General features: G+C 42.9%; 1 protein-coding gene across 1 annotated transcript in view; it reads right to left on the reverse strand.

The window, feature by feature from the left end:
- MYO1F (myosin IF) overlaps positions 1-26,196 on the reverse strand; it is a 134,163-nt gene that overhangs the window by 53,443 nt on the left and 54,524 nt on the right. Inside the window, exons 4-12 of the mRNA XM_066574187.1 lie at positions 24,169-24,263; positions 23,509-23,596; positions 16,800-16,889; positions 12,327-12,458; positions 12,070-12,204; positions 11,827-11,959; positions 5,511-5,707; positions 4,759-4,839; positions 288-374 (exon numbers count right to left, since the gene is read on the reverse strand). Of these exons, the coding sequence (XP_066430284.1) occupies positions 288-374; positions 4,759-4,839; positions 5,511-5,707; positions 11,827-11,959; positions 12,070-12,204; positions 12,327-12,458; positions 16,800-16,889; positions 23,509-23,596; positions 24,169-24,263 (1,038 nt within the window). The remainder of the gene's footprint in view (positions 1-287; positions 375-4,758; positions 4,840-5,510; positions 5,708-11,826; positions 11,960-12,069; positions 12,205-12,326; positions 12,459-16,799; positions 16,890-23,508; positions 23,597-24,168; positions 24,264-26,196) is intronic.

Here is a 26,196-nt window from a genome sequence, read left to right on the forward strand (position 1 = left end):
CTGCAGCAATGATGTACCCGATTACCCACATGACCACTACCGCCAAATACTGACCTCAGTGATGCACGCCATGAGGCCAACGATTGGCTGCAATGGTCATGTGAATATACATGTCATTGCTACAGCCAAATAAACAAACACTAGCAAGGAGCATCGGGGATAGATCAGCTCAGGAATTGTTTGTCTGTTTTATGCCATTTCCTCTCTACAGCCAATTTTATTCTGAACTCGGAAAGTTCCATTCAGGCAATGTTCCGGTTTTACCATCTCTACCTTGTCTATATTACCTGCTCAGCCTTTAAAGTCAACTCAATGAAGATCTGCTGCAGTTTTTCATTCACAAAGTTTATACAGAACTGTTCAAAGCCATTTTTCTGTGTGCAGAAGAGAAAAGATGAATTGTTATCTCTAAGGCTTTATGTATCTGGTCATATAACGGCTCTGTACAAAGCAGTAGTATACACCCATTGACTTCTATGGAGCCCTCATCTATCTCAGTTTGTCATGGATGTTTTTTTTCTGTCTGATTATGTATGAATTCTTCATATGATGCCATAAAAGAGATTCTCCTTCAGAAACCTTGCAATAGAAACAATACAGCTACTTTCACATGGTGTTATTTGCTCAAGCATCAGTTTCATCTTGGGTTTTTCTTTTCTTTTGCAGAAAATTGCATAGGAATTGGAATCCGGTGACACCATAAAGTTCAGTATGTGAGACAGAGACCACTTCTGTCCACATGGTCTCCATCCCTGCTAATCTATTTAGCTGGATAGAAAAGAGCTCCCCCCCCCCAAAAAAAGAAAGGAAAAACAATACCCTACGCTGCTCTGTTGGAAGAAAGATAACAGTGGTATGGGTCTTGGAATGTGATGATGAAAAGTCAATTTTTTAAAGTATTTTTACTGTGCAAAAGTTGAGACATAAAAAAAAAGTATATACATTTGGTATTGTTGTAATCTGGGTGACCCAGAAAATAAAGTTACTGTGTTTATAACACCATAAAAGTAAAACCCAGGAGCCAATGGCAGAGTTTCTGGGGTTTTCTTCATCCCCAAAATATCTATAATATTAAAGGAATACAGTATATGTGCTCCAAAGTGGTGGAATGGACACAAAAGATACAACTGTTCCCCCAATACAGACGGCTATGTTAATGAGAAAATAAAATATTATGGAATGAGACAATTAAATAATGGCATGATCAGACCGGTCACTAAAGGGTTAAGGCTGTTAAGGAAGACATATACTTTGCTTATAATAAATCTCCAAAAAAATATATAAAGGAATTAAACAATTTCTGTCTCAAGTGCTCAGCTGACGAAAGTTGGTCATAATCTAGACATTACATGGGTATTGCTAATGCAAAGAAATGGCGACACAGTCGCATAAAGCACATTCCAATGGATGCAAAGTAGTAACAAACTTTTATTGAAAAGCCAGGACAACACGTTTAAAAGCAATTCGAAAATGACCCCACAAGATTACGTGGTATGCAAGCCCCAGAACAACCTGACTTATAGTAGTCTCTGCAGGAAGACACTAACCAATTAAGTGCTATGTAATACCGGAGTCTCAAATGACTACTATAAAAAAGTGCAAAGTGCCATAGAAGTAACAATCTGCTAGACTTGAACAAAGGCTTCAAATATTACCCAATATCAACAAACATTACTGAAAAGAAGTGAGGATACACAGTCATGCCTGTACCATACAAACAGTTGTGACATCCAATAATGGTATACTCACATACACATCCTGCCCAGTGAGTCTGAAAAGCCAGCAAAATGAAGCACATGATGCCCTTATAAGAACTGCTCTTCCTGTCTATGTGAGCTCGGTCTTCTTAAGGCCCTTTTACATGCAACGATTATCGTAAAAAATTTGTTAAAGCATCCGAAAGTGAGCGATAATCGTTACGTGTAAACGCGGGCAGTCGTACATTTTTTGTTTATTATTCGTTCATTGCCTACTTGTAGTTCGCATAAATGCCATCGTTTGGCTTTTTGCTTGGTTTAAATGACAATCGCTCAGCGATTCGTGGGGAGGGGTTATCGTTTGGCGGGGCGTACTTGCTTGCATCCAAAAAGGCTCAGTGATTGGCTGTTGGGACAACAAAGCAACTATTTTTGTATCCCCTCCTAGTGCTCCACCATTGGCTGGTAAATCATCGGCTGTTATGACGCGCACCGCAGCAGCTACAAAGAGGATCGAACATACATTCACCATCTTTTACTTCGCATGCAAAGGTCACGGCATCTTCATCGAAGATCTATCTTTGCACGCCAGCTGGATTCGCTACTTCTTCCATCTAAAGATTCATGAAACGCTTCAAATGTCAATTCACAAAACTATTTACTCTAACCTACCACCTAGAGATTCTTTCACAATGTCAACAGAGAGAACGCCTAAACCGACACCTAGGGATTCTTTCACATTCACAGAGCTCCTTCTTTTTGTTTTTGCACACAAACAATGCACAGCCACCTACTTTCAGAGGCCAATCCACACTTGCACAATAGCAATGTTTTTTTTTCATCACTAATGCACACGCCCTCCTATTAAACAATGGTCCACTTATCTTTACATGTAAACGCTACCCAGTGACACAACAAACAACTGAAATGCCCAGGCGCCACATCCATTTCTAGTGGTAATCCTTAGGGTTAAACACTCAACTTTAAAGTAAAACCATCGCTCATTTTCGGCCATTTGAATGAATTTTGAGCGATAATCGTTGTGTGTAAGTGAGCCATTACTGTAGAGTCTTTACAATGAGAAGACAGAGCTTGCAAATAAACAGACAAACTAATTAGGCAATCTGTTCCTATACTACTCATGAAGACACCTGCTGAAAAGGAACATGAAACAATTAGGGAGTCGGGAAGGGATTTTCGCCCAAATGGGCTAATTGGCTCCTGCCTCTTGGGTTTTTTTTGCCTTCCTCTGGATCAACAACATAGGGGGATAAACAGGCTGAACTAGATGGACATTGTCTTCATTCGACCTTACATACTATGTTACTATGAAATTGCTGATGCGGAGTCCAAGAGGGAGCTTAAAAGTGTCAGACTGTTCCACAAATTGAGATGGATAAAATGCTGAGATGATAAAATAACATTTTCTCAGTGATTGTGAAATTACTGATCAAGAACCAGAGGATACGGAAAATAGAACAGACCAAGAATGGCACAACTACTTTTCTTTCAACAATTTGGTAACTCTTTCTCTGAAATGTGATGCTGGCTCCACAAGTGTGATGTCCATGTCAACAGTTATAATTGAATTAGATCTTCAGCAGCTGAAAAAGAATTATGATTTTTGGCTTTTAGTAGTTCCTGGAATTTATAAGGTCCTGGAGTTCTTAAAGAACTACCATATTTGCATTCCAAGTAACCATTCTTACAAATTAGCCAGTTCAAATTTTTTGAAACGGCTTGGCAGAGAAAATGGCTGACAGTAATTAGTAACAGTTATTAATAATAATGCTTTGAACATTTTTTTGAATTGTAGTAGAATGTTTTTTTTAAAGATTTATTTCCAGCTTTCTCCACTTTCTCCTCTCCCTCCTCATGACTCTTCCCTCTATTATGAATTGGTGTTAAGGCTATGGTTGTGGAACTACTGGGTCAACCTACAGGGCAGGCGAAGGACCAATCCAGCGAGGTTGGCAACTGACCTTCAGAGGCAAAGATACCAGGGCAATGTGACAGTCCAGAGAGGAGACCTATGGACGAAATACCTAGCCCTCAGCTAGTACAGGAGAGAAGGGACAGCCCTGCCTAGAAGTGGTCTTCCTTTAGGGCCTAGTTAACCCTGACAGGACACAGGACAAAACACTGTAAAAACCAAAAGACAGACCGAGGATGCAAAAAGAACAGAAACAGAGGGGCTGTGGACAAGCAAACAAGAACGAGACAGCAGAAAAGACCAAGGACTACCTGACAGGTAGAGTACAGAGGCAGGAGCACAACAAACAGAAAAACACTGGACAAAAACAGGATAAATGCAGAAGCAGTACCTAAGCTGGGTCTCAGAGAGAAACTCACAACAACACTTAGGCAAAGAGAAAGGATTCCCAGCTCAGCTAAATAGGGCAATGATTGACCCTGCCCTACAGCTGAGCTAGAATACCTGGGGCATGTAACCATTGACTTGCTGGAAGAAAGTGTGTAGAAGCTCAGGCTACAGGAAAAGCAGGACGACGCCCACATCTGCCAGAAACAGGGAGAGAAGAGCAAGTGTAAACAGTGGATATAACAATTGGCTTCTTCCCCTCCCTCTTCTCTAAAGACTTCCTTCTTCCAAGCTTGTTTTTCCTCAAGCATTAATACTAATAACATTTTTATAAGTGCTCTCCTGTGACTGTCTCCTGAGTCCTTTCTAATTAGACTATAAAATGTCTGACCTGGCATGCTGACACCCGTTATAACCCGATTATACCACTTTGCAAACAGTATCTCAGTTTATTTTATTTTTTGCATGAGCACTCAGGATAGAAATCATGCAGTCCCTAAACACTTAACTATGCCCTTTATTATCAAGGCCCCTCCCTCACACATGTGGTTAACCAGATCCTAAAGCCCTAACGCTTTTTTGGGAATATGCCCCCGACACTACTCAGTTATATTTTGCATTTTTGAGAAATCATTTGATGCCTTTTGTGTGGTCATTAGTGTGGACAGATTCAATTAGTCTAACAATCAGTACAGCATGTACATTATTGGCAGATGTAAAAGCAGCAGAAAAGCATTATACCTGGAATATCTCAAAGCCATATATATCCAGCACCCCGATGCTGTATTCTTCATGTGGTTTTTGCATGGCCTTGTTAATTGACTAAAACAGAAGAAAATTAGTTTAGTATAAGCTGATACCGAATCTATATATTAGGCCTCTTTCACATGAGCGTTAATATCACGCCAAAGTTAGTCAAGCAATAAAATTGTGACCATCTCTGTCGAAAATCGTGTGAATGGACGATTTTCTGCAAACAAATCCTGAGCTCAATTAGCATTTTCTTGCCATTCACATGGCCGGGTGCAAAGTATTGCTGAAAAATGTGATGCTGATTGGAATACCTTCGGTCGGCAGTAATCCTCCTAATGACTTTCTAATGATTTAAACAGAGGCATCTGTCATCTTTTCCCAGCATTGGATGCAGCTAAACTCTCTCCCCTTACCTTGTTTTGCAGCTCCCATAAGCGTCTATGGGGGCTCCAGTATTTTTCGGTCCTAAGATAGGGCAAGACCTATATTTTTCGGCAGCAGGAAATTTTGGTTGCTGAATTTAGTCGCTTATGTGCTATGTTCTTCAGTCGGATATTTTTGTGCGGCTAAGAATAGTTCGTCTGAATGAATACATTGGAAACCATTGGTTCTGATGGTCGCGATTTTATTGTACGGCCAACTTAGCTGTGCAAAAATACTCGTGTAAATGAGGCCTTAGATTGCACATTGCCTCTGTAAACAGTACCTGATATCACACATAATCTGATTATAGTTCTCACCTCAACCAGGAAATCAAAGACCCGTGCATACAGAGCTTTTGACAGAGCGTCCCGAGTATAGGTGGCTTGTTCCACGTTTAGGGTGACAGTGATGGACTCGGACCGTCCGCCCCACTTGCTATCCATTTTGCGGCTGGTTAGTTTGTTATTGAGGCGATCTTTGTCTATGCCAAGTAAATAGGCAGGAAAGGCCAAGACTAGAATACGATGAGTAAGAGACTTAGCGACAATGAAACAAATATAGCTCTATTGATCTACATCATTCTAAGTATGATCTTTACCTGTAATATACATAATGGCAGAAAAGAGAAGTAAGACGGACAGCAGAAGTAAAACAAGTTATGAAGGGTACTATCATTTGTTAATAACTAATTGAGAAAAATATGGAGGAAATTGCTGAGGAAGAGGATGATGCGGATAGTATTTCACATGATGCGAAAGCTTCACTGGGCTACACGTTTCTGAGCCAAACAAGCCCCTTCATCAGAGCACTTACAGAACTTAGGTAAAAGAGAAAATTTAAACAGAAAAGCGGGGAAAGACTGATGTCTGACATCACAGAGATTCTATCAAATGCAGTGTGCCAGCACCAGCTGCCTCAGTCAGTACAATTAGTACTATAGAATAATACATAGAATAAGAATGGCCTATAACACACAATAATTAATAATAATGAATTAAAATAAAGTCAAATACATGGAAATGTTATGTTTCTGAAATAATTATATTGTAAAATACATAAAACATTTCAGAAGGAAAAAATATTTTTAAAAAACTATTAAAAATCAATAAATTTGAAACAATTAATATGAAATACATATTATTTTATCTATATATATAAAATTGAATGTATGCGTGTGTGTCTGTCTGCGTGTCTGTCTGTTTGTCCTTTATGCGCTACTACACCATTCATCCGATCGCCATGAAACTTTGGGAAGTTGCTGAGTACACTCCTGGGAAGATTATAGGCATAGTACAACTATCCTACGATAAATGGCGCGCGTGCGAGCGTCGTCGACAGTTCCGCCCCCCCCCCACGTAGATCGTTCGATTTCCATCATTGCCACTAATTCTCTCACTTCCCGATGTTGTAGAAACATGAAACTTGGCACGAGCATTGATTATGTCATAAATAGGAAAAGTTAATGTGTCCCAACTCGATTATTCAATTGTAAGCGCCAAAGAATTAGCGTCCAAATTTTACGTACGGAATCTAATTTTTTCGCTTCCCAATGTCATAGAAACTTGAAATTTGGCACGAGCATTGATTATGTCATAAATAGGAAAAGCTAATGGGTCCCAACTCGATTATTCAATTCTATGTGCAAAAGAATTAGCGTCCAAATTTTACGTACGGAATGTAATTTTCTCACATAGAAACATGAAATTTGGCACGGGCATTGAATATGTCATAAATAGGAAAAGCTAATGGGTCCCAACTCGGTTATTCAATTCTATGCGCCAAAGAATTAGCGTCCAAATTTTACGTACGGAATGTAATTCTCTCACTTCCTGATATATAAATGAATGTATGTCTGTCTGTCTGTCCTTTATGCATTACTACACCATTCATCCAATTGCCATGAGACTTTGGGAAGTTGCTGAGTACACTCCTGGGAAGATTATAAGCATAGTACAACTATCCTACGATAGGTGCCGCGCGTGCGAGCATCGTCGACAGTTATGCCCCCCAGACAAAGATTGTTTGATTTCCATCTCAAGCACGAAAGCAAAAGGCATTACGAGCAACGGGATGCGTGTTCAACTACAAAATGATGCATCCGCCGAATGTTTCACAAGACAATTGCTGGATATTGAGAATGCTGAGGTAAAATGAAAGCTGTGCTGTGATTGGTTGCTATTTCTTATACTGCTGAGGCAACATGAAAGCTGTGCTGAGATTGGTGGCTACTTCTTATACTACTGAGGTTGCATGAAAACTGTGCTGTGATTCGTTGTTATATATAATACCGCCATAGGCGTAGCGTCAGGGGGTGCTGGGGTCGCCATGGCGACCCGGCCCCTGCGCTCAGGGGGCCCCGACGCCGCCCTCTGCATAACCAACATGCACATTTAGTGCATTAATCGCTGACCGTTCTGACTGCAGCAAAATTCTCACCATGCGGCAGCCGGAACGGCCAGCGTGAGAGGAAGGCTCGGCAGAGCAGAGAGAAGGAGGGAGGAACTCACATGGGCCGGCAGCATATTTGGGATTTCAGCCGCACTTAAGCAGCAGTGAGCGATTCCCGCGACCTGATTGGTTGTTCGGTACACACCCCCCTTTGGAGATATATTAAGCTGCTTAAGTGCGGCTGAAATACCTAATATGCGGGCGGCAGGGGAGAAGGAGGAAGTCACATGGGACGGCAGGGAAGGAGGGAAGAAGTCACATGAAAGGGATCATGTGCTCACCCCCCCCCCCCTGCTTCCTGCTGAACGGGAAGCTTCTGAATTGCTGGCTTGCTGCTGCTGTCACATGAAGGAGAAGTGGACCGGGCCCTGGGGTAAGTGCATATGTATGTGTCTGTCTGTCTCCCTCCTTTATCTATCTATAGTATGTATGTATGTATATATATATATATATATATATATATATATATATATATATATATATATATATATATATATATATACATACACACTATATATCTATAGTATGTGTGTCTGTGTGTGTATATATATATATATATATATATATATATCCCATATCTATCTATATACTATCTATCTATTCATCCATCTATCTATATACTATCTTTCTGCTATCTATATACTATCTATCTATTCATCTATCTATATACTATCTATCTGCTATCTATATACTATCTATCTATATTCTATCTATCCCATATCTATCTATATACTATCTATCTATTCATCTATCTATATACTATCTATCTGCTATCTATATACTATCTATCTATATTCTATCTATCCCATATCTATCTATATTCTATCTATCCCATATCTATCTATATACTATCTATCTATTCATCTATCTATATACTATCTATCTGCTATCTATATACTATCTATCTATCCCATATCTATATACTATCTATCTGCTATATATACTATCTATCTATCCCATATCTATCTATATACTATCTATCTATCTATCTATCTATCTATATACTATCTATCTATATACTATCTATCTATCTATCTATCTATATACTATCTATCTATATACTATCTATCCCATATCTATCTATATACTATCTATCTATTCATCCATCTATCTATATACTATCTATCTGCTATCTATATGCTATCTATCTATCTCATATGAGATAGCTAGATAGTATATAGATAGATGAATAGCTAGTATATAGATAGATAGTGTATAGATAGATGGATGAATAGATAGATGGTATATAGATAGCAGATAGATAGATAGTATATAGATAAGTATGAGATAGATAGATAGTGTATAGATAGATATGAGATAGATAATGTATATATAGATAGTGTAAAGATATAGTAGATAGATAGATAGTGTATAGATAGTAGATAGATAGTGTATAGATAGTATATAGATAGATAGTGTATATATAGTATATAGATAGATAGTGTATAGATAGTAGATAGATAGATAGTGTATAGATAGTAGATAGATATGAGATAGATAGATAGTATATAGATAGCAGATAGTATATAGATAGATATGGGATACATAGATAGTATATAGATAGATATGTGATACATAGATAGTATATAGATAGATATGGGATACATAGATAGTATATAGATAGATATGGGATACATAGATAGTATATAGATAGCAGATAGCTAGTATATATATAGATATGGGATAGATAGATAGTATATAGATAGATATGGGATAGATAGATAGTATATAGATAGATATGGGATAGATAGATAGTATATAGATAGATAGACACGTGTTCAGAAAACGCAGCTTGAAATCGTGGCATTTTTACCAGGATTTTGAGCAGCATTTTTGAACACAGGTTACAGCGTCTGCCGGCGCTTTTTAATGCACCCCATCGTTGTGAGGAGGTGTGTTAAAAACCACGACAACGCAAAAATAGAACAGACAGCTCTCTAAAATCACAGCGTTAGAAACACCATGTTCGAGCGCAGGTTTAAGTAAGCTCATTAAAATCTCTGGGAGTGTTGTACCGCGGTTAGTACGGCGCTCGGGACACCGCGCTAATAGCGGTACAAAGCGGTGTGTGAGAGAGTGGCCTGCGGGGCTACAAACAAATGTTCATGTGCAGGAAATGCGTCATGTTTGGAAAAATTACGCCAAGGGGGAGATCACGTATGCAGCACGATCTAGGTATGGGTATGGGGGCATGTGGGGTGGAGGCCCGGGGTGGGGGGGCCCCGAGCTGAACTTTTGCACCCGGGCCCCTGAGCCCTTAGGTACGCCCCTGAATACCGCAGAGGTAACATGAAAGCTGCGCTGTGATTGGTTGCTATTTTTTATATTGCTGAGGCAGAATAAAAGTTGCGCTGTGATTGGTTGTTATTTCTCTTACTGCTGAGGTAACATGAAAGCTACGCTGTGATTGGTTGTTATATTTTATACTGCTAAGGTAACATGAAAGCTGCGCTGTGATTGGTTGTTATATATTATACCACTGAGGTAACATGAAAGCTGCGCTGTGATTGGTTGTTATCTAGATATATAAAAACGAATGAATGTATGTCTGTCTGTCTTCGCAGCAACACGCGACGGGTAAGCTAGTGTAAAATAAATATCACTGGGTAGGGAAGATGATTAATATCAAAAAGCAGAGAAAAGGGAAATTCTCAAGTAGTTTCAACTTGCTCATTCAAACCATTTGGAAACAGGGTATTCATTCAGTTTAAAAATTAGCCATGAAATTTCCTCTACCTTTACCTATTAACCCCCTAAGGACCAGGCTGTTTTGTATCTTAAGGACACTTTTTAGGGATTTTACCTGTGATGGTTTTACTACCCTATTTTTTTTTCCTTCAGTTACCTAAATAATTTTTGCTGCGGTTTTTATCCGCAGACATATACGGCTATTTTCTTTTTATATCGTTCTCACTGACTTTGTTTAGTTTTTTAGTCTTATTGGGGGTAAAAAGCTAAACAAAGATTTTTAAAATATTTATAGTTTTTCTTTTAAATTAGTATATTTATGCTAAAATAAAGTATGGGAACGGGTTCCTCATTTTGTTTTGAATGTTTTCATATATAATATGTATGGTTTTGGATTTCAGGGCGCATACAGCAATGGTTTTGGTTGGCGTCAGCTTTGAGTACTTTTCGAAGTATTCCAATGTATAGTGGAAGAAGCACTTCCACTTTCACTTCTTAGTACATAGTGATCATTGAGCACTATGTACCCCAGAAAGGAGAAGGCAGGAGCGATTAAAAAACTCTTCTCCCTTCTCCTTTGGGTCCTCGGCTGTGACTAACAGAGGACAACCTGACCTGCTCCTGCTTGATTACAGCGCCGTATTTTTGCGATCGGGTGAGGTTAAAGCCCAGGACCAAGTGCCGTAAATTTACAGCTCTTGGTCTTTAAGGGGTTAAAAGGAACCTGTGAGGGTTTTCTACCCATGTAAAGTAACTAGAAGAGCAGATCATAGAATTACAGTACTTTCCTTAAATAACTTTGTTTGCTTTTGAAAGCATACTTTTGTAAAACATCCTTAAAAATCTCCCGGGCTGTATGCTAAAGCCCTTTGGCTTGGACTGTGTATTCTAAAGGCTGTGGCCTGTACTGCACAAACACAGTTTGCCTCCTCCCACAGCAGTGACGTCACCGCAGGTCCTTCGGCCCACCAGATCTCTGTGGTGGTGGTAGGTTGGTGTCTCCTGTCAGGAGTTGTGTCTGAGATAATAACGGCTTAGTTGTATTCTCATTTTGTTATTTTTGTCCTCCAATTTTCAAGAGCCCCAACTGTGTTGTTCTTCTGTCGGTCAGGCTCCATGTTTTATATATGTTGTAGAACCTTCAATGATGTCCCCAGGGACCTTTAAGTGGTTGTTAGTAGTTGGATAAAATACAAGTTTGAACAGCAGCACATCTATTAAAAACGTTATCAGACTTAAAAAAAACAGCTGCCATCAGTATAAAATTTAGTAAGAAGCAGTGCATTACACCTGACGATCCAGGACTGACATGCTGCCAGTTTGTCTACAAACTGGTAGCAGTGACATTTCATGAGACTGGCCTTGTGTTGAGGAATACTCCTGACATCTATCTACGATGCATAACTATGACATAACATTAACAGCCTTGCATGTCGGTTCTCCTCTCCTGTCATAGTAACTACGTGTTGGATGCAAGAATGGAATAGTACTACTCACGGTCAGCACACTCTACCATGGCATAATTTCCTTGCTCTTGAAAGCTGATATTCCCAAGATGCAAGATTCCTGCTGTTATTTGCAGGACCAACTGCTGCTCTTCCCATGAAATACCAATGACTTGCATGGCATTCTGTAGGAAACAAGGGTGGAAACAATAACCAATTATGAGCGAGGTGCAAGCTAGTGTTTATCTAACACACATTATAGTCCCTAAAATAGAACATATTAGAGAAAACTTACAGTTGTCTCATCGAAATCTTTTCTATCATCGGTTCCTTCAACCTTGTAGGTTTCTGACTGATTCAAGTAGAAGTAGTAATCAGGAGTCATGATGCCCAGATTTTGCTTTTGTTCTTGTGATGCCCCCTCTAACAGCTGTTGGAGACAATAATGCGGGCATCAAAGCTCTCCTCTTTCACAACAAATTCATTTGTCCACAATACTGACATAAATATGAGCCTTTCCGCTACAGTCCAGAATAATGTTACAGAGTTTACCTGATAGAAGACATGAAAGTTACGCTCATTCTCATTCTGATTGACAACGCGGGATTTCTCCAGAAGGAAGTTGGATATTTTACCTCCATCAGGCTCTCCCCCACGGCTGAATTGTATCTCAAAATATTTACCCTGCAACAAGCAGAAACAGAGATTTGTAGGGACATTTTTAGCAATATATGGTAGAAGCATCTCATAGAATCATAAAGTAGTAGAGTTGGGAGGGACCTCCAGGGTGATCGGGTCCAACCCCCGGCTCAGTGCAGGATCACTAAATCATCCCAGACAGATATTTGTCCAGCCTTTGTTTGTACACTTCCATTGAAAGAGAACTCACCACCTCGCGTGGCAACCTGTTACACTCATTGATCACCCTCACTAGTAATCTCCGCATTACTACTTGTGTTACATGTTGCTTCCTATTTCAAATATACTTATATTGTGTCTATCATTAGGTAAAATGATGGATTTCTTGGTAAATCAAGCATATTTGTGGCGGCTCAGATTGGCCCATCAAGGAGCCAGTGAATCCGCGCGGGGGGGGGGGGGGGCCCTTAGACAGGAGTTTGCTCCACCCCCTGCACTAGCAATGCAATGCACATCTTGCTTCCTTTGAGCCTTTCCCTCTGGTGACAGCACTGTCCTAAGGCTGCCTGCAGACGGGCAGGTCGGATCTGGCTGCGAGGATTCTCGTCGCGGGACCCGACCCGAGCGCCTGCAGAGAGCGGCACGTACTCACCTGCACCCCACAGCTCCGGCTGTTTGATGTGCCGGCTTGCCGGGCAGCCGGCGCACGCGCAGACCGGAGCCGGTGGCTGGGCAGTGACGCTTCTGTGCGGGGCTCTGCGAGCCCCACACAGAAATAGAGCATACCGCGGTTTGCTTGCCGCGCGAGATTTCGCGTGGACAAACCGCGGCCGTATGCCTAGGATTGCGTTTGCTAACGCAATCTTATGGCAGCTTCCAAGGGCGGGAAATCCCGCCGCGGAATTTCCGCCCGTCTGCAGGCGGCCTAGCAGAGGAGAAGACACTTGCTGTTGGAAAGGTTTAAATTCAGTGATGCACTCACACACTGGCTGTTATTTGAGGCTCTGTGTGATCTTGCATAGCACCGCTTCTTAATTCAGTCCTCTGGCTCCAATGCTTCGAGTACAGTGGGTGCCAGAGACGGGCAGGGGTTTGCAAGCCTGCACAGAGATTCAGGCGGCAGCCAGTGTGTGAGTGTGTTAATGAATTTAACCCTTTCCAACAGCTGGAGTTGTAGGAGCAGGGCCAAGTGGCCCTAAACATGCATGGGGGCAGCACTGAGGAGGTCCTATTACTAAATGCAGCCACAGAGGGGGTTTATTACTAACTGTGGCAAACGGAGGTTACCATTACTAAGTATAGCCAAATGGGGTCCTATTAAGTTGGGACACAGTGGGAACATTATTACTATGAGGGAAGGCACTAAAAGTTGATTAGAGTCTCCAGCAGGTTGGGGAGAGTGTGCAGGAGCAAGTCGTAGCTCAAAGTGCTCTTAATGGCAGCCTGGGCCTAAAGAGAAGAAAACCGAATACAGATGACTCCAAAAAGAGATGACATCACTTGTGATCACTGGAGGTAACCGCACTGTAATCACTATCAATGTGTACAGATAGAATTTTAATTAGAGATTACCGAGCGTACTCGCTAAGAGCAAACACTCGAGCGAGTATTGCCTTTTGCGAGTACCTGCCCGCTCGTCTCAAAAGATTCGGGTGCCGGCGGGGGGCGAGGAGAAGATCTCTCTCCCCCCCCCCCCCCCCCCCCCCGCTCACCCCTGCTCACTCCCGCAAATCACCGCTCACCCCGCTGGCACCTGAATCTTTTGAGACGAGCGGGCAGGTACTTGCAAAAGGCAATACTTGCTCGAGTATTTGCCCTTAGAGAGTACGCTCGCTCATCTCTAATTTAATACATTTTATACTAATTGTATTCACCATGCATGAACATACTCTAATGGTGGCCCTGTACTCATGAGCCAGTGTTTTGTGCTTGCCCTCCAGGTTAAAATTTGCTAGCCAGCCGAGTGCTCAGCTGGTAGAACTGCAGCTTGCAACTGTCTTACCTAATATCTCTTACTATGATGGGGAAGGGAGCGCCAAAAAAAAATTGCACATAGCGCCATCTAACCTAAGCCCAGCCCTGCCTACAGACTTTGACACTGTTGCTACGAACAGTGAAAATTTAACACCCAGTCATCAATTTATTCATACTTATCCAAAAAGTATGACAGAAGGACAATGTAGAGTTATAAGAAATGATGCTCCAAAATTGTTATGGGGATGTAATTATTTACTGAAGCATATTTGACAGGCGCTCGCTGTTTGGTGATTTCACGTGTCAGAGTTGCTGTGGATTTTATCTACAAATTTGTGCAGGTGAAATCCACAGTACATTACAGTACAAGGCAAATCAATAAGATTTTGCTACAGATTTGCTATAGACCACCACCACAGTGGGAAACATTCTGCCATGTCCGGAATCTCTTTTAGGGCTCAGTCACACGGGCGCATCGGCAGCCATACACAGGCGCCGATGCGTCCGTGTGACTGAGCCCTTCCTACAGGAAGAAGACGGCTGTACTTCAAGACGGACGACTCCCCGCAGCGCTGAAGAAAGAACACATGACTAGCAATGAAGCCGGTCACATGTCCTTTCTCCCGGCGCTGCAAAGAGACATCCGTCTTGAGGTACGGCTATCTTTCTCCTGCAGTAACACGGGCGCCGATGCGCTTGTGTGACTGAGCCCTCAGGCCTCATTCACACAAGTGTTTGTGAATTTTGAAAATTGCGACCTTATGAAGCCTTGGATTCCAATGCATTCATTCACATTAGCGATTTTCGGGCATATAAAAAAATTGCAGCGTCAAAATGTCAAAACGACAACCATTTTTAGTCATCGATGTTTTTTATGCTGTGTCAAAAGATAGATCTTCACCTATCTTTTGACGAAAATTGCTGGAGGCTCCACAGATGCCTATTGGAGCTGGAAACAAAAGGAGGGGGAGGGAGTTTACCTGTGTTCAGCGGTCAAAAACGAAGACAGCTGGCTCTATGTAAGCATTAGAAGTCATTCCGAGGATTTCTGCCAATTGACGGAATTCTGGGCTGCAGCATATTTTTCACGCGATACGCTTGTGTGAATGGATGTGAAAACGCAAATTAATCTAGAGACTCGATTGTGGCTATTCTTCATTGTTGCGTTTTTTAGCCGCGACACGGACGGCGTAAGTTCGCAACACTCATGTGACGGAGGCCTAAGGCCTCAGTCAGACGGGCGTTTTTTCGCGTGATTTGCGCATGCGTCTGGCGATTTTATAGAACCATTGCTTTGCAATGGTATCGGACACATGAGCGCTTTTTATGCGCTCGTCCGATAAATTATAGAACAGAAATCGCAGATCGCACCTATCTGTGATCTGCGATTCCTGTTCTCTTCTCTATATGCGCTCAATGGGGCCGGCGGCAGCAGCGCCGACCCCATTGAGAACATATAGAAGACAAATCATTCTTCTCTGCCACAGCTGTAACAGCTGTGACAGAGAAGAATGATGTTTGCCCATTGAATTCAATGGAGCCGGCAATACAGCCGGCTCCATTGGAAGCAATGGGCTGCCGGCGATCGCATGATGAATTTTCGGGAAGGGCTTAAAAATATAAGCCCTTCCCTGAAATTCATCCAGAAATGTGTAAAAAAAAAAAAATATATATATTCACCTGGTCCCGGCAAACGGAGTTCAGCCGCGGCCGACCGGCAGTTCTCCTGAATTCATGAATGGGTAAGTGAGAGCTGCCTCTGATTGGTGAGGCTGTGACCAATCAATGGCAGCTCATTCAGCAGGCGGGGATTTTAAATCCCCGGCTGCTGAATACTACTCAGAGCAGTTCAGGAGAACTGCCGGCCGGCCGCGGCTGAACTCCGTCTGCCGGGACCAGGTGAGTATATACTCTTTTTTTGTTTTTACACATTTCTGGATAAATTTCAGGGAAGGGCTTATATTTTTAAGCCCTTCCTGAAAATTCATCGTGCGATCGCCCGCAGCCCATTGCTTTCAATGGAGCCGGCTGTATTGCCGACTCCATTGAATTCAATGCGCTGGACAGCGCTGAACTGCTCCGGCCCGTTTCTATTGAAACGCGGCTAGGAGCAGTTTTTTCGGGCGATTTTTCGGCCCCGGTCACGCGATTTGCGGATGCACATCCATCATGCGATCCGCAAATCGCGGGAAAAAACGCTCATGTGACGGAGGCCTTAGAGTGTTAGCACATTATTGTCAGATGTTTTTCAGTAATAATTGTTTATTATGTATTAACTAAAGTAAATTATGTGTTAATGATATTCTGAGCTAAATATACAGGATGTTTTTGTGTTATGAAGGATTTAGAACATTAAAAATTTTTTATTAACTACATAATTAACTAAGCGATTTTAGGAGTTCTGTAACTTACAAATCGACTTGAATTGTTGTTTCGGACTGTTTTTGCATTGCCAAAAGCTTCAAGGAGAGGATTAGATTGGAGGATTATGTCTTTAACATGCTGGAAAATAATACATATAGCCAAATATTATTTTTACAGTTTTTGCATTTCTCTCTCTTTAACAATACTAGATGACAACTTATATGCAAATGATCTAGAATTCAGTCATTTCTTGATTTCAATTTACAAGTCTTAGGCAATATAATCACTGCTTCATTGCTCCCTTGTTCATTCAGTGGAGGCTGTCACTATCTAAGTAAGGCCTTAAGTCCACTGCACACATAGATTCCATGTATGGAATCCGCCCATGCCCAGTGGGCCCTGCTTACCTGATTTCCCCGGCAGCGGTGTCCGCGCGGATCTGACCACTCCCAGGTTCGCTGTACTGCACATGGTCCGGCAGACATGCGCAATAAAGTTTTTTGTTTAAATCTCCCGGTTTCCCGCAGATCCTTGGCACGTCCACAGTGTCAGCTGCAGCTGTGCCGCAGATCGGACAGCTTCCATTGACTTCAACAGAAACCGTCCCTGCGGCATCTGCAGGAGAACGGAGCATGATGTGATTTGTTTTCCGAACCAAAAGGCCTGCAAATCAAATCTGCATTCTTTTAATCCATTTGTGGGCGCCCATGCTTCTCTATGGGCAGCTTGATTTGTGGATCATCCGCAAGTCAAATTTGCTCATGGACACTAGGCCTTAGACCACCCACTGGAATAATTTGCCTGAAAAGAGTAGGAATTCACAGAACTACATTCTATATTCTACAGAATTTTATCACACATGTGTGGACCCAGGGCTACTTCTGAGGGGTCCCATAGTATTCACCCTAATTGCTCAGGCACCTTCTATTTGGGGAGGGTACATTAAATAGCCACAGACCTCTTTGGTTTGCCTGGGAATGAAAAACTGTCTGCACATGCTGGCCCTTTAAGGTTTCCTGCACACTGCATAGCCGGATTCCGCATGTGGCGTCCACATGCACTTGGTCTGTTGCCAGGTAATCTGTATTGCGGATAGACCCAACGGCTCTTCATGTACTGCATAAAGATTTTTTTTTCACCCGCACCGTTGCTAGGCGATGACGTGGAATCCGCAGCCTGTCCGCAATGTTCAGATGGCTTCCATTAATTTCAATGGAGGCCGTCCACGTGGAATCCATGGAAAAATTGAGCATGCTGCAATTTTTACTCCACTTGCGGAAACTGCAATTGGTTTCCACAAGTGTGGAGTAGGAATCAATTTCCCATAGCATGCTATGGGCGCTATTTACTGCAGATTTGCAGTGTAGACCCCCACCACGGATTCCTCAGCAAATATCCGCCCGTGGGCAGGAGCCCCAAGAGACAGACCGGCTGTTCTCATGCGCCCTACGGGCACCAGGAAACTGAACACTGATGTGACGTTTGCTGCATAGGACATGGAGAACATGGCACAGGCCATGACTAACGTCAGGAGGAGGTAGGTGATGCCACCGGCCACCATAACACTATATTTCAGTTTACTCAGCTTCTTTTCCTGGAAGGCTGTAAGACATTTTCAATATAATATATCTACTTTAGGCCCAATGTCCACGGGTGTATTTGATTTGCGGAATACTCACTGGTGAAGATCCACAGGGAAGCATGGGCGTCTGCACCTCAATTAAAACATGCAGATTTGTTTGCAGGATTTGGCATGCGGAAAACAAATTGCAGCATGCTCCCTTTTCAGGCGGGTTCCATGTGGACGGCTTACATTGAAGTCAATGGAAGCTGTCTGATCCACGGCCCGTCCACAATTTACATTCATTCATTCATTGAATGGCTGTCATTGGTTAATCGAGCGCTGGCTCTGATTGGCTGAGCCACTGGCGCTCGTGAACCAATCACAGCCAGCCCTTCCTGAAGGCGGGGATTTTGATCGTCCAATCCAGGAACGCCTGGCAGAGGACTTAAGACGAGTGCCGAAGCTGCAGAAGAGACAGAGCTGCTTAGGTGAATTTTTAAATTTTTTTTTACTGCAGCTAGGCCTTTTACAGTAGGATTTTCTGCTGTAAAAGTTGCATTGCACCGCACAAAAACATGGTTTTCGTGCGAGGCAACACATAGGAAGGCTCCATAGGAAAACGTGGGCTACAAAAATTTGGAAATCGCGGCTCTATAGACCATGCCATATTTTGTAGTCTCGCTTGTGTGGAAAAACCCATAGGAAAGCATGGGCTCATCTTGCATGTGATTTGTGGCACTGTCGCATTGCAAGAAATTCCCCTGATAAAGTTGCCCGTGTAGAAGCGAACTAAAGCTCATGGTTTCCAATGGGTTCTTTCACATGAAATGTTTTGTAGCCTGAAAGAACCTATTGGAAATCATGAGCCTCACATACATGTGTTTTGTGGCGAGATTTTGTAGCCCGTGGGAAAGAGGCCTAAAGGCCTCTTTAACAAGGCGCAACAAAGTTGCGTGATTTTCTCGCGGTGCAACAATGCTACAAATCGCATGTATGTGATGCATGCTTCACATTTGTGATGTTTTGTAGCCTGCGACACTGCATGTCAAAAACCTTGCAAGTTTTACGATATTCATGCAATTTGCGAGGTTTTGTAGCTCATGCTTCCCTATAGAGCCTTCTTCTCTGTTGCATTGCATCACATTAAAACGCGGTTTTCGTGCGGTGCAATATAACTTTTACAGTAGGAAATCCTACTGTAAAAGCCCTAAAATAAACCCTAGCTGCATTAAAATTTTTTTCAAAAACACATATATCACCTCTCTAGTGCTGTCTGGCTCCGGCACTTTTTTTCCCTGGTCCCCAGCACTTGTCTTCAGTTATGTGTTCTGGCTGGGAATTGGAAAATCCCTGCCTCCAGGAAGCGCTGCCTCTGGTTGACTGAGCGGTCAGCCAATCAGAGCCAGGGCTTCAATGAATGGCTGTGATTCGTTGGTCAAGCACTGGCTCTGATTGGCTGACCACTTTGCCAATCAGAGGTAGCACTTCCTAGTGGTGGTGATTTTCCAATTCCGACCAGAAGACATGCCTGAAGACCAGTGCAGGGAGAGGTGATGTATGTGGTTTTTTTTTCTCTGCAGCTAGGGCTTATTTTTGGGGTAGGTCTTATATTTCCAGCCCCTCACCCCCAAAAATCCTCACATGTGGTGCCTCCAAGTTGCGCAACTTTGTAACGCCACAAAATCACAGTATCGCCGTGAGAGAACACAGCAATATGGCACAGACCACTGATGCGGCATTGCTGCGTTTTTTCGCGGCGCTATGGTGTCGTCCATGTGAAACAGGCCTAAAGGAACACTAAGCCTAGAAATGAATGATAAGCGTGAATCGGAAATAACTTTGCCCCTAATGTCCGCCAGTCTGCAGGATTTAGTGCACATTCTTGAGACAAACAGTAGATCCAGAAGAAAACACTAATCTCCTGCTGAACTATCCAGTTTTCATCTGTGGAATGACTGATGGATGGCGCTTCAAAATCTTTTTTGCCCAATTCCTGATAGCAGGACAGTCAGAAGGAGGAGTAGGGTGAGGCTAGTCTGCTGGTGCACAGAGAAGATTTAGCTATATACAGGGGGATTCAAAAATTAAGGGCTCATTCACACGGGCGTATTGTCACTGCGTATTACACACATGTATTTCCCGTGCATAACACGGGGTGAATGGATGCGATGAAAGTCTATGGACTTTCATTCTTCCATTCACACCGGTGTTGGAGCTGCAAGGGGACGCAGTGTATAAAACACAGGAGTAATAAATCGCAGCATGCTCTATTTCTCTGCGTTTCATATGGAGCCTTTGAAGGGCAGCGTTTAGTACAGAGCGCTGCTCCGCACAGAGCAGGGAATTTAAGAAAAAAAATCACACTGCGCATGTCTATGATGTCATAGTCCCGGGCATGCGCAGTGCCCATCGCAGCCCTACACTATCTCTCCTGCCACAGTGTAGGGGCTGCGATGACTCGCAGTGCTGTACACATACGCCCATGTCAACGAGCCCTATAGCTGATATATTTGTACATGAACTGACAGCAGCCGGAATGACATGGTAAGATGGAAGAGCCCTTCAACTTTTAAATACACTTTCTAAATGTTCGATGTGGGAACCACTGGTGATGCCACCTTATCTGTAAGGTGTACTAAAAATCTGAAGAGTTCCCTTCTTTTTTTTTTAACTCCTTTTTATTGTCTTTTCTCCATATTAACAATATAACCAGCCAAATAAATAAAATATCACAGTACAATTGATTTATATTCTTGCACAAGGGAGAAACAGTTGATTATGTTATCTTTACTGCCAATTACCAATATTCCTATGCATGTTCAAATTACTATGGGTATTGTCAATAGGCTTAGGTTAAGGAACAGAAGTAAATATTGTGCAGACAGCATTTTCTAGTTTTTTGTACCGTATAAATCAGTTATCAGGTATATAGAAATATATGCATATACACACCCATGTGCACATACACTCAAAATTGTAATCTATCAACAAATCAACATTTGAACCTAAAAAATGCGGCTGAATGAGCTCAACTAAATAAATAAAGGTGGAGATTACTGGCGCTTAGAGATGAGCGAGCATACTCGCTAAGGCAAATTACTCGAGCGAGTAGTGCCTTTTTCGAGTACATGCCCGCTCGTCTCAAACGATTCGGGTGCCGGCGGGGGTGAGCGGTGAGTTTGCGGGAGTGAGCAGGAGGGAGCAGGGGGAGAGAGAGAGACACAGAGATCACCCCCCCTGGTTCCTCCCCGCTCTCCCCCGCCGCTCCCCGCCGGCACCCAAATCTTTTGAGACGAGCGAGCATGCACTCGAAGAAGGCAAAACTCGCTCGAGTAATTAGCCTTAGCGAGTACGCTCGCTCATCTCTACTAGCGTTTCATGAAATGTCTTCCTTGGTTCTTCCTTAACGTATTTAGGACTATATTGATTTTGGTTACAAATTTACAGTCCCCCCTGGGTACAGCTTCTCCTGTAAGATCACAAACTATGGATTTATGTTATTTTTAATCTCTCCAACCGATTCGCATCCGCTTGGATATAGTACCAAGTTGTATTGGTTAACGGCCGCATGCACTCAATGATCTCATTTGGGTCTAGGAACCTTTCTATAAAAAGTTGCCATTTCTTAAAAAACTTTGATGCCTGAGATTCTACACATCTTTCCGTCTCCAATCTCTCCAACCTCAGAAGATATTTCATTTGATGTATTATATCCAATATCCTCGGGGGTTTGGCTTGCAGCCAGTTTGTCAACAGACACCTTCTGCTTATTAGAAGGACAGTATGTATCATATTAGAATTTCTAGTGCAATTAGGGAGAGAATGAAATACACACACTTGTGGTGTTAACTGAATAGTCAATCCCCCAAGTTCCTGTAAAAGCGTTTGGGTTTCCGCCCAAAATGTTTTAATTTGTGGGCAATGCCATATACCATGTAGAAAACTGGTCTTTGGTTGGGAGCACCTAGGACACGCCTGTAATCTGGCAGGGCCTCTGGGATGCTGGGGGATGTCAAAGCCATATATCGCCCCATGTATGAGAGTTCTTTCTTGTTATGTCTTTCTGGCTGCTATATGTCAGCTTATGTAGGAATAAATCACTACAAAGGATTTGAATCATTTTGTAAGGATAAGAGGAGAGGATGGGGGGAAATGCTGTTTTTTTGGGAGCGGGGAGGGGGGGGGGGTTATGTATTTTCTATGTTTTGTGTTCCTTCAAAACAGTGTTTTTTGGTAGTATGTGTGACTAAGGCCGGCTGTACACAGCCGGATTTTGATTGTGGAATCCAGAACCACGGGTTCCGCAGCAAATACCACCCATAGCATGCTATGGAAAAGCACATTTTCCTGCACACGAGTGGAAATTAATTGCGATTTTCCACTTGTGGAGGAAAAACGGCAGCATGGCCTACTTTTGTGCGGGCTCTGCACAAATGGCTTTCAATGAGGTCAATGGAAGCCATCCAACTCGTAGCCCTTCCGCATTAAAATTACGGAAAGGTTGTGGGACCCGTGTCATCACCTAGCGACAGTGCGGGAAAATCTGTAAGGCATGTCCAACAGCAAGCTGTCCGGACCATCTGCAGTACAGGAAAAAGATAAAGAAAGTCAGGTACGTGAAGTCACCGGCCAGGCACAGGGTCGGATTTGGGTGCGAGATTCCGTTTCCGGAATCCGACCCTGTCATGTGAAGTCAGCCATAGCCGCAGATTTCATTGATTGCAATGAACACAGATTTGAATAGCTGCAGCTTGTCTAGAATCCGCTGCAGATTTAATGTTGTAACTACAAGTGCAAATTCTGCAACTGAAATTGCACAACAAATGCTGAACGCAACGAGTGAAGCTGGCCTCGGCCGTAACCCATACCAACCCAATTTTAGATTCAGGGTTTCCTAGGGGGCTTTCTCTTTCTGACATTATACAACGGCACCATCTGCTGGCTACAGCCAGTACTGCAGTGTGTGATGCGCCAGAGAAGCTCGGACAGCAGAGCAGCCAAAAACACCCTGTAAGAATACCCAGTCGGACGTTTTCCGACATCAGAGCTGTACAGGCTTCAATCAGAATGTCTGAAGACGTCAGACAGTGGATTGGAAAGGGTTAATACATTCAATGCATAGAATTAGGACACATAAGTGTCCTTAAGAGACAAACGGTAGAATAATTTAATATGGAATGAAATGCAGGTTACCTGGACTTTCCCGCCTCCTCCTGATACTTTGGATATGTAGCCCATGATGTACTTAGCAGCCACGGTTTTTCCTGCACCGCTTTCACCGCTGAAAAAAGAACATTATTGCATATATAGTTCTCCTAGAAGATGATTTACCTTTCATGATCTAGCAGCATAAAATATCATGAGGAACCTCAATAAAGGTAGGTACTTCTGCTAAAGATAGTTGGCAAAGATGATAGGAACAAGTGATATACTCCGGGATCAAGAAAAGTCTAGATCTTTCCCCGAAATCTTTCATCCCTTTTAGATCCACTCCTGGTTTGGGCCTAAAGAACCCTTAATAAAGGATCACCAAACTTGGAAGTGAATGCTAGAAGGAGATACCCTTATTCACGCCGCTTCTCAGTCTGCAGGATTTTTGGGTTCCCATATTATGTATGCTCAATATTTGCAGGCTCCTCTATTAAAGGGGTCATCTCAGGACGTTAGAGTATCTTACAGGGGTCTCCCTCTATACACAGGAATAAAGAGCCACCGGAAGGGTGATGTTCGCCTGGATGCCGATGAGAAGAGCTGATCACTGACTTTATTTTTAGGAGCGGTTGTTTTCCTGAGACAGCGCCATTACTATCTATTAGCAGGGGCTAAGTACTGCAAGAGTGGCAGCATACTCACCTGATGATGACGCATTGGTTCTCACCATCAATCAGCATATTGCGATACATGTTATCCGTTAATGCATAGATATGTGGGGGATTCTCATATTGAGCCTAAGAAGAACATATTCAATAATAAACCACTTAGCAAACATATACATCTTATGGAATCATGTATTATGATCTGCATAGCACTCTACTGCGTAATATGTTGATACCATCAAAATAAATGGTGATAAAATATAATAATTAGTTCCACAAGCTGCTTCAAACAGCCACAAATACATATGAGGCTATGTTCATATCAGCGTTGGGCTCTGTTAAGGATAATATTAAAGTTGGCCACTAGAGGACTCTCCGATACAGTCAGAGACTATTGTCAGTAGAGGTGAATAGGAGCCATTATATTGTATGGACTTTACTGAGGATGCTCAAAGGAATGTGCTAGAGTATTTGTGCTGGAAACACGGTACCAAACTTTTTTCAGGAAACTTCTAGAAAGGGAGCTCAAAGGCAGGCTGAATAGAGCAGTGGTGGTTGTTGCTGGTGATGAATTTGGGAAAAGACATTTGGGTTCTGCTCTGCTGATTCCTGAGCAAAAGAGCTACTGCTGAGGCTTGCCTCCACCGAAGCCTGCCAGGGCGGAGGGCTGCTGCCGCCGAGGCCTGCCGGAGCGGAGGGCTGCTGCCGCCGAGGCCTGCCGGAGCCAAGAGCAGTCCTCAGCAGCAGCTCTCAGCTCCAACAGTAGCAGGACCCCTCTGACCTTCATTCTAGGTATGCTTACAGCTCAGCATTATGTTGATTTGGTCATGGAACCAGCAGTAGGGCCATTTCCTCGAAGGGTCCTAGGAGCCGTTTTCCAACATGATAATTCCGGGCCGCATGTTGCTTGTGTAACTGTGAGTGGACAACATAGCCTACACATACTACAATGGTCTGCAGCATCCTTGGACTTGTCTCCCGTTGAGCACATCTGGGACCTCATTGATTGACAGTTGCAATGGGAGCCGCCAGCAGCGCATCTTGATGATTTGCATGCCAAAGTGCATCCAGTAGAACATTCCTCAGACAATCCTTAATAACCTCATTGATAGCGTGCCAAGGCATGTAAGTGGGTGTATTTCTCTGTGTAGCACTCATACTCGATACTGATTAAATAGAGATGTTTGCAATCATTGTCAAAACCTAAGAAATGGGGTACAGCGGGTAGATTGACAGCCCAACACTGTTCTCTATCTATCATATCCTTAAAGGGGTTGTAATGGTTCTGTAAAACCCGTTCCCTCTGCACTAACATAACAAACCCACATATACTGCCCACTCCCAGCTCAGATGCATCCTATGCCACTCGCTCCTCTGCTGCTTTTTTTACACGCTGCAGTCCTGCTCACCTTCCTGGGTGTCCCGGGAACTGCAGCCAATAACAGAACTCAGCAATCAAGCCCTAAGCTCTTTTATTACCTGCAGTGCCAGGGACATCCCGTAAATGTGAGTGGAGACCCAGAGTGGCGCGGGACAGTGGGAGCGGGAAAAGGTGCAGATATGCGGTTTTAGTATATCCATGGGAAAGGAGTTTCAGTCATATTACAACTCCTTTAATGCAGTTCCCAGATTTACCCGACTATACCATTCTCGTCCCCCTGAAGAGGCTCTGCTATATGCATTAGCCCTTAGGCTTCATTCCCACATTGGGGATTTGGTCAGTATTTTATAACAGTATTTCTCCAGACCAAGCTATAGGGGAAATGTAACCAAAAAAGAGTAGGGCTTGTTCACAAGTGATGAAATTGTTGGGGATTTTGAATTTGAGGGTGGAAAATCTGCAACAGATTACAGTACTTACAAGTAGATGGGTTACAGCTAGACATGAACGAGTACCAAAATGCTCGGGTGCTCGTTATTCGAGTAGAGCTTTTCGTAATATTCGAGAGCTCTATTCGAGTAATGAACCCCATTGAAGTCAATGGGAGACCCGAGCATTTTTGTATTTGACCCGCCGGGTGCCGAGCTTTTTTTTTTTCTCTCTCTCTTCCTCTCCCTCTCTCCC

This window comes from Eleutherodactylus coqui, chromosome 7 (genome assembly GCF_035609145.1).
Source record: "Eleutherodactylus coqui strain aEleCoq1 chromosome 7, aEleCoq1.hap1, whole genome shotgun sequence".
Taxonomy (NCBI): Eukaryota; Metazoa; Chordata; class Amphibia; order Anura; family Eleutherodactylidae; genus Eleutherodactylus; species Eleutherodactylus coqui.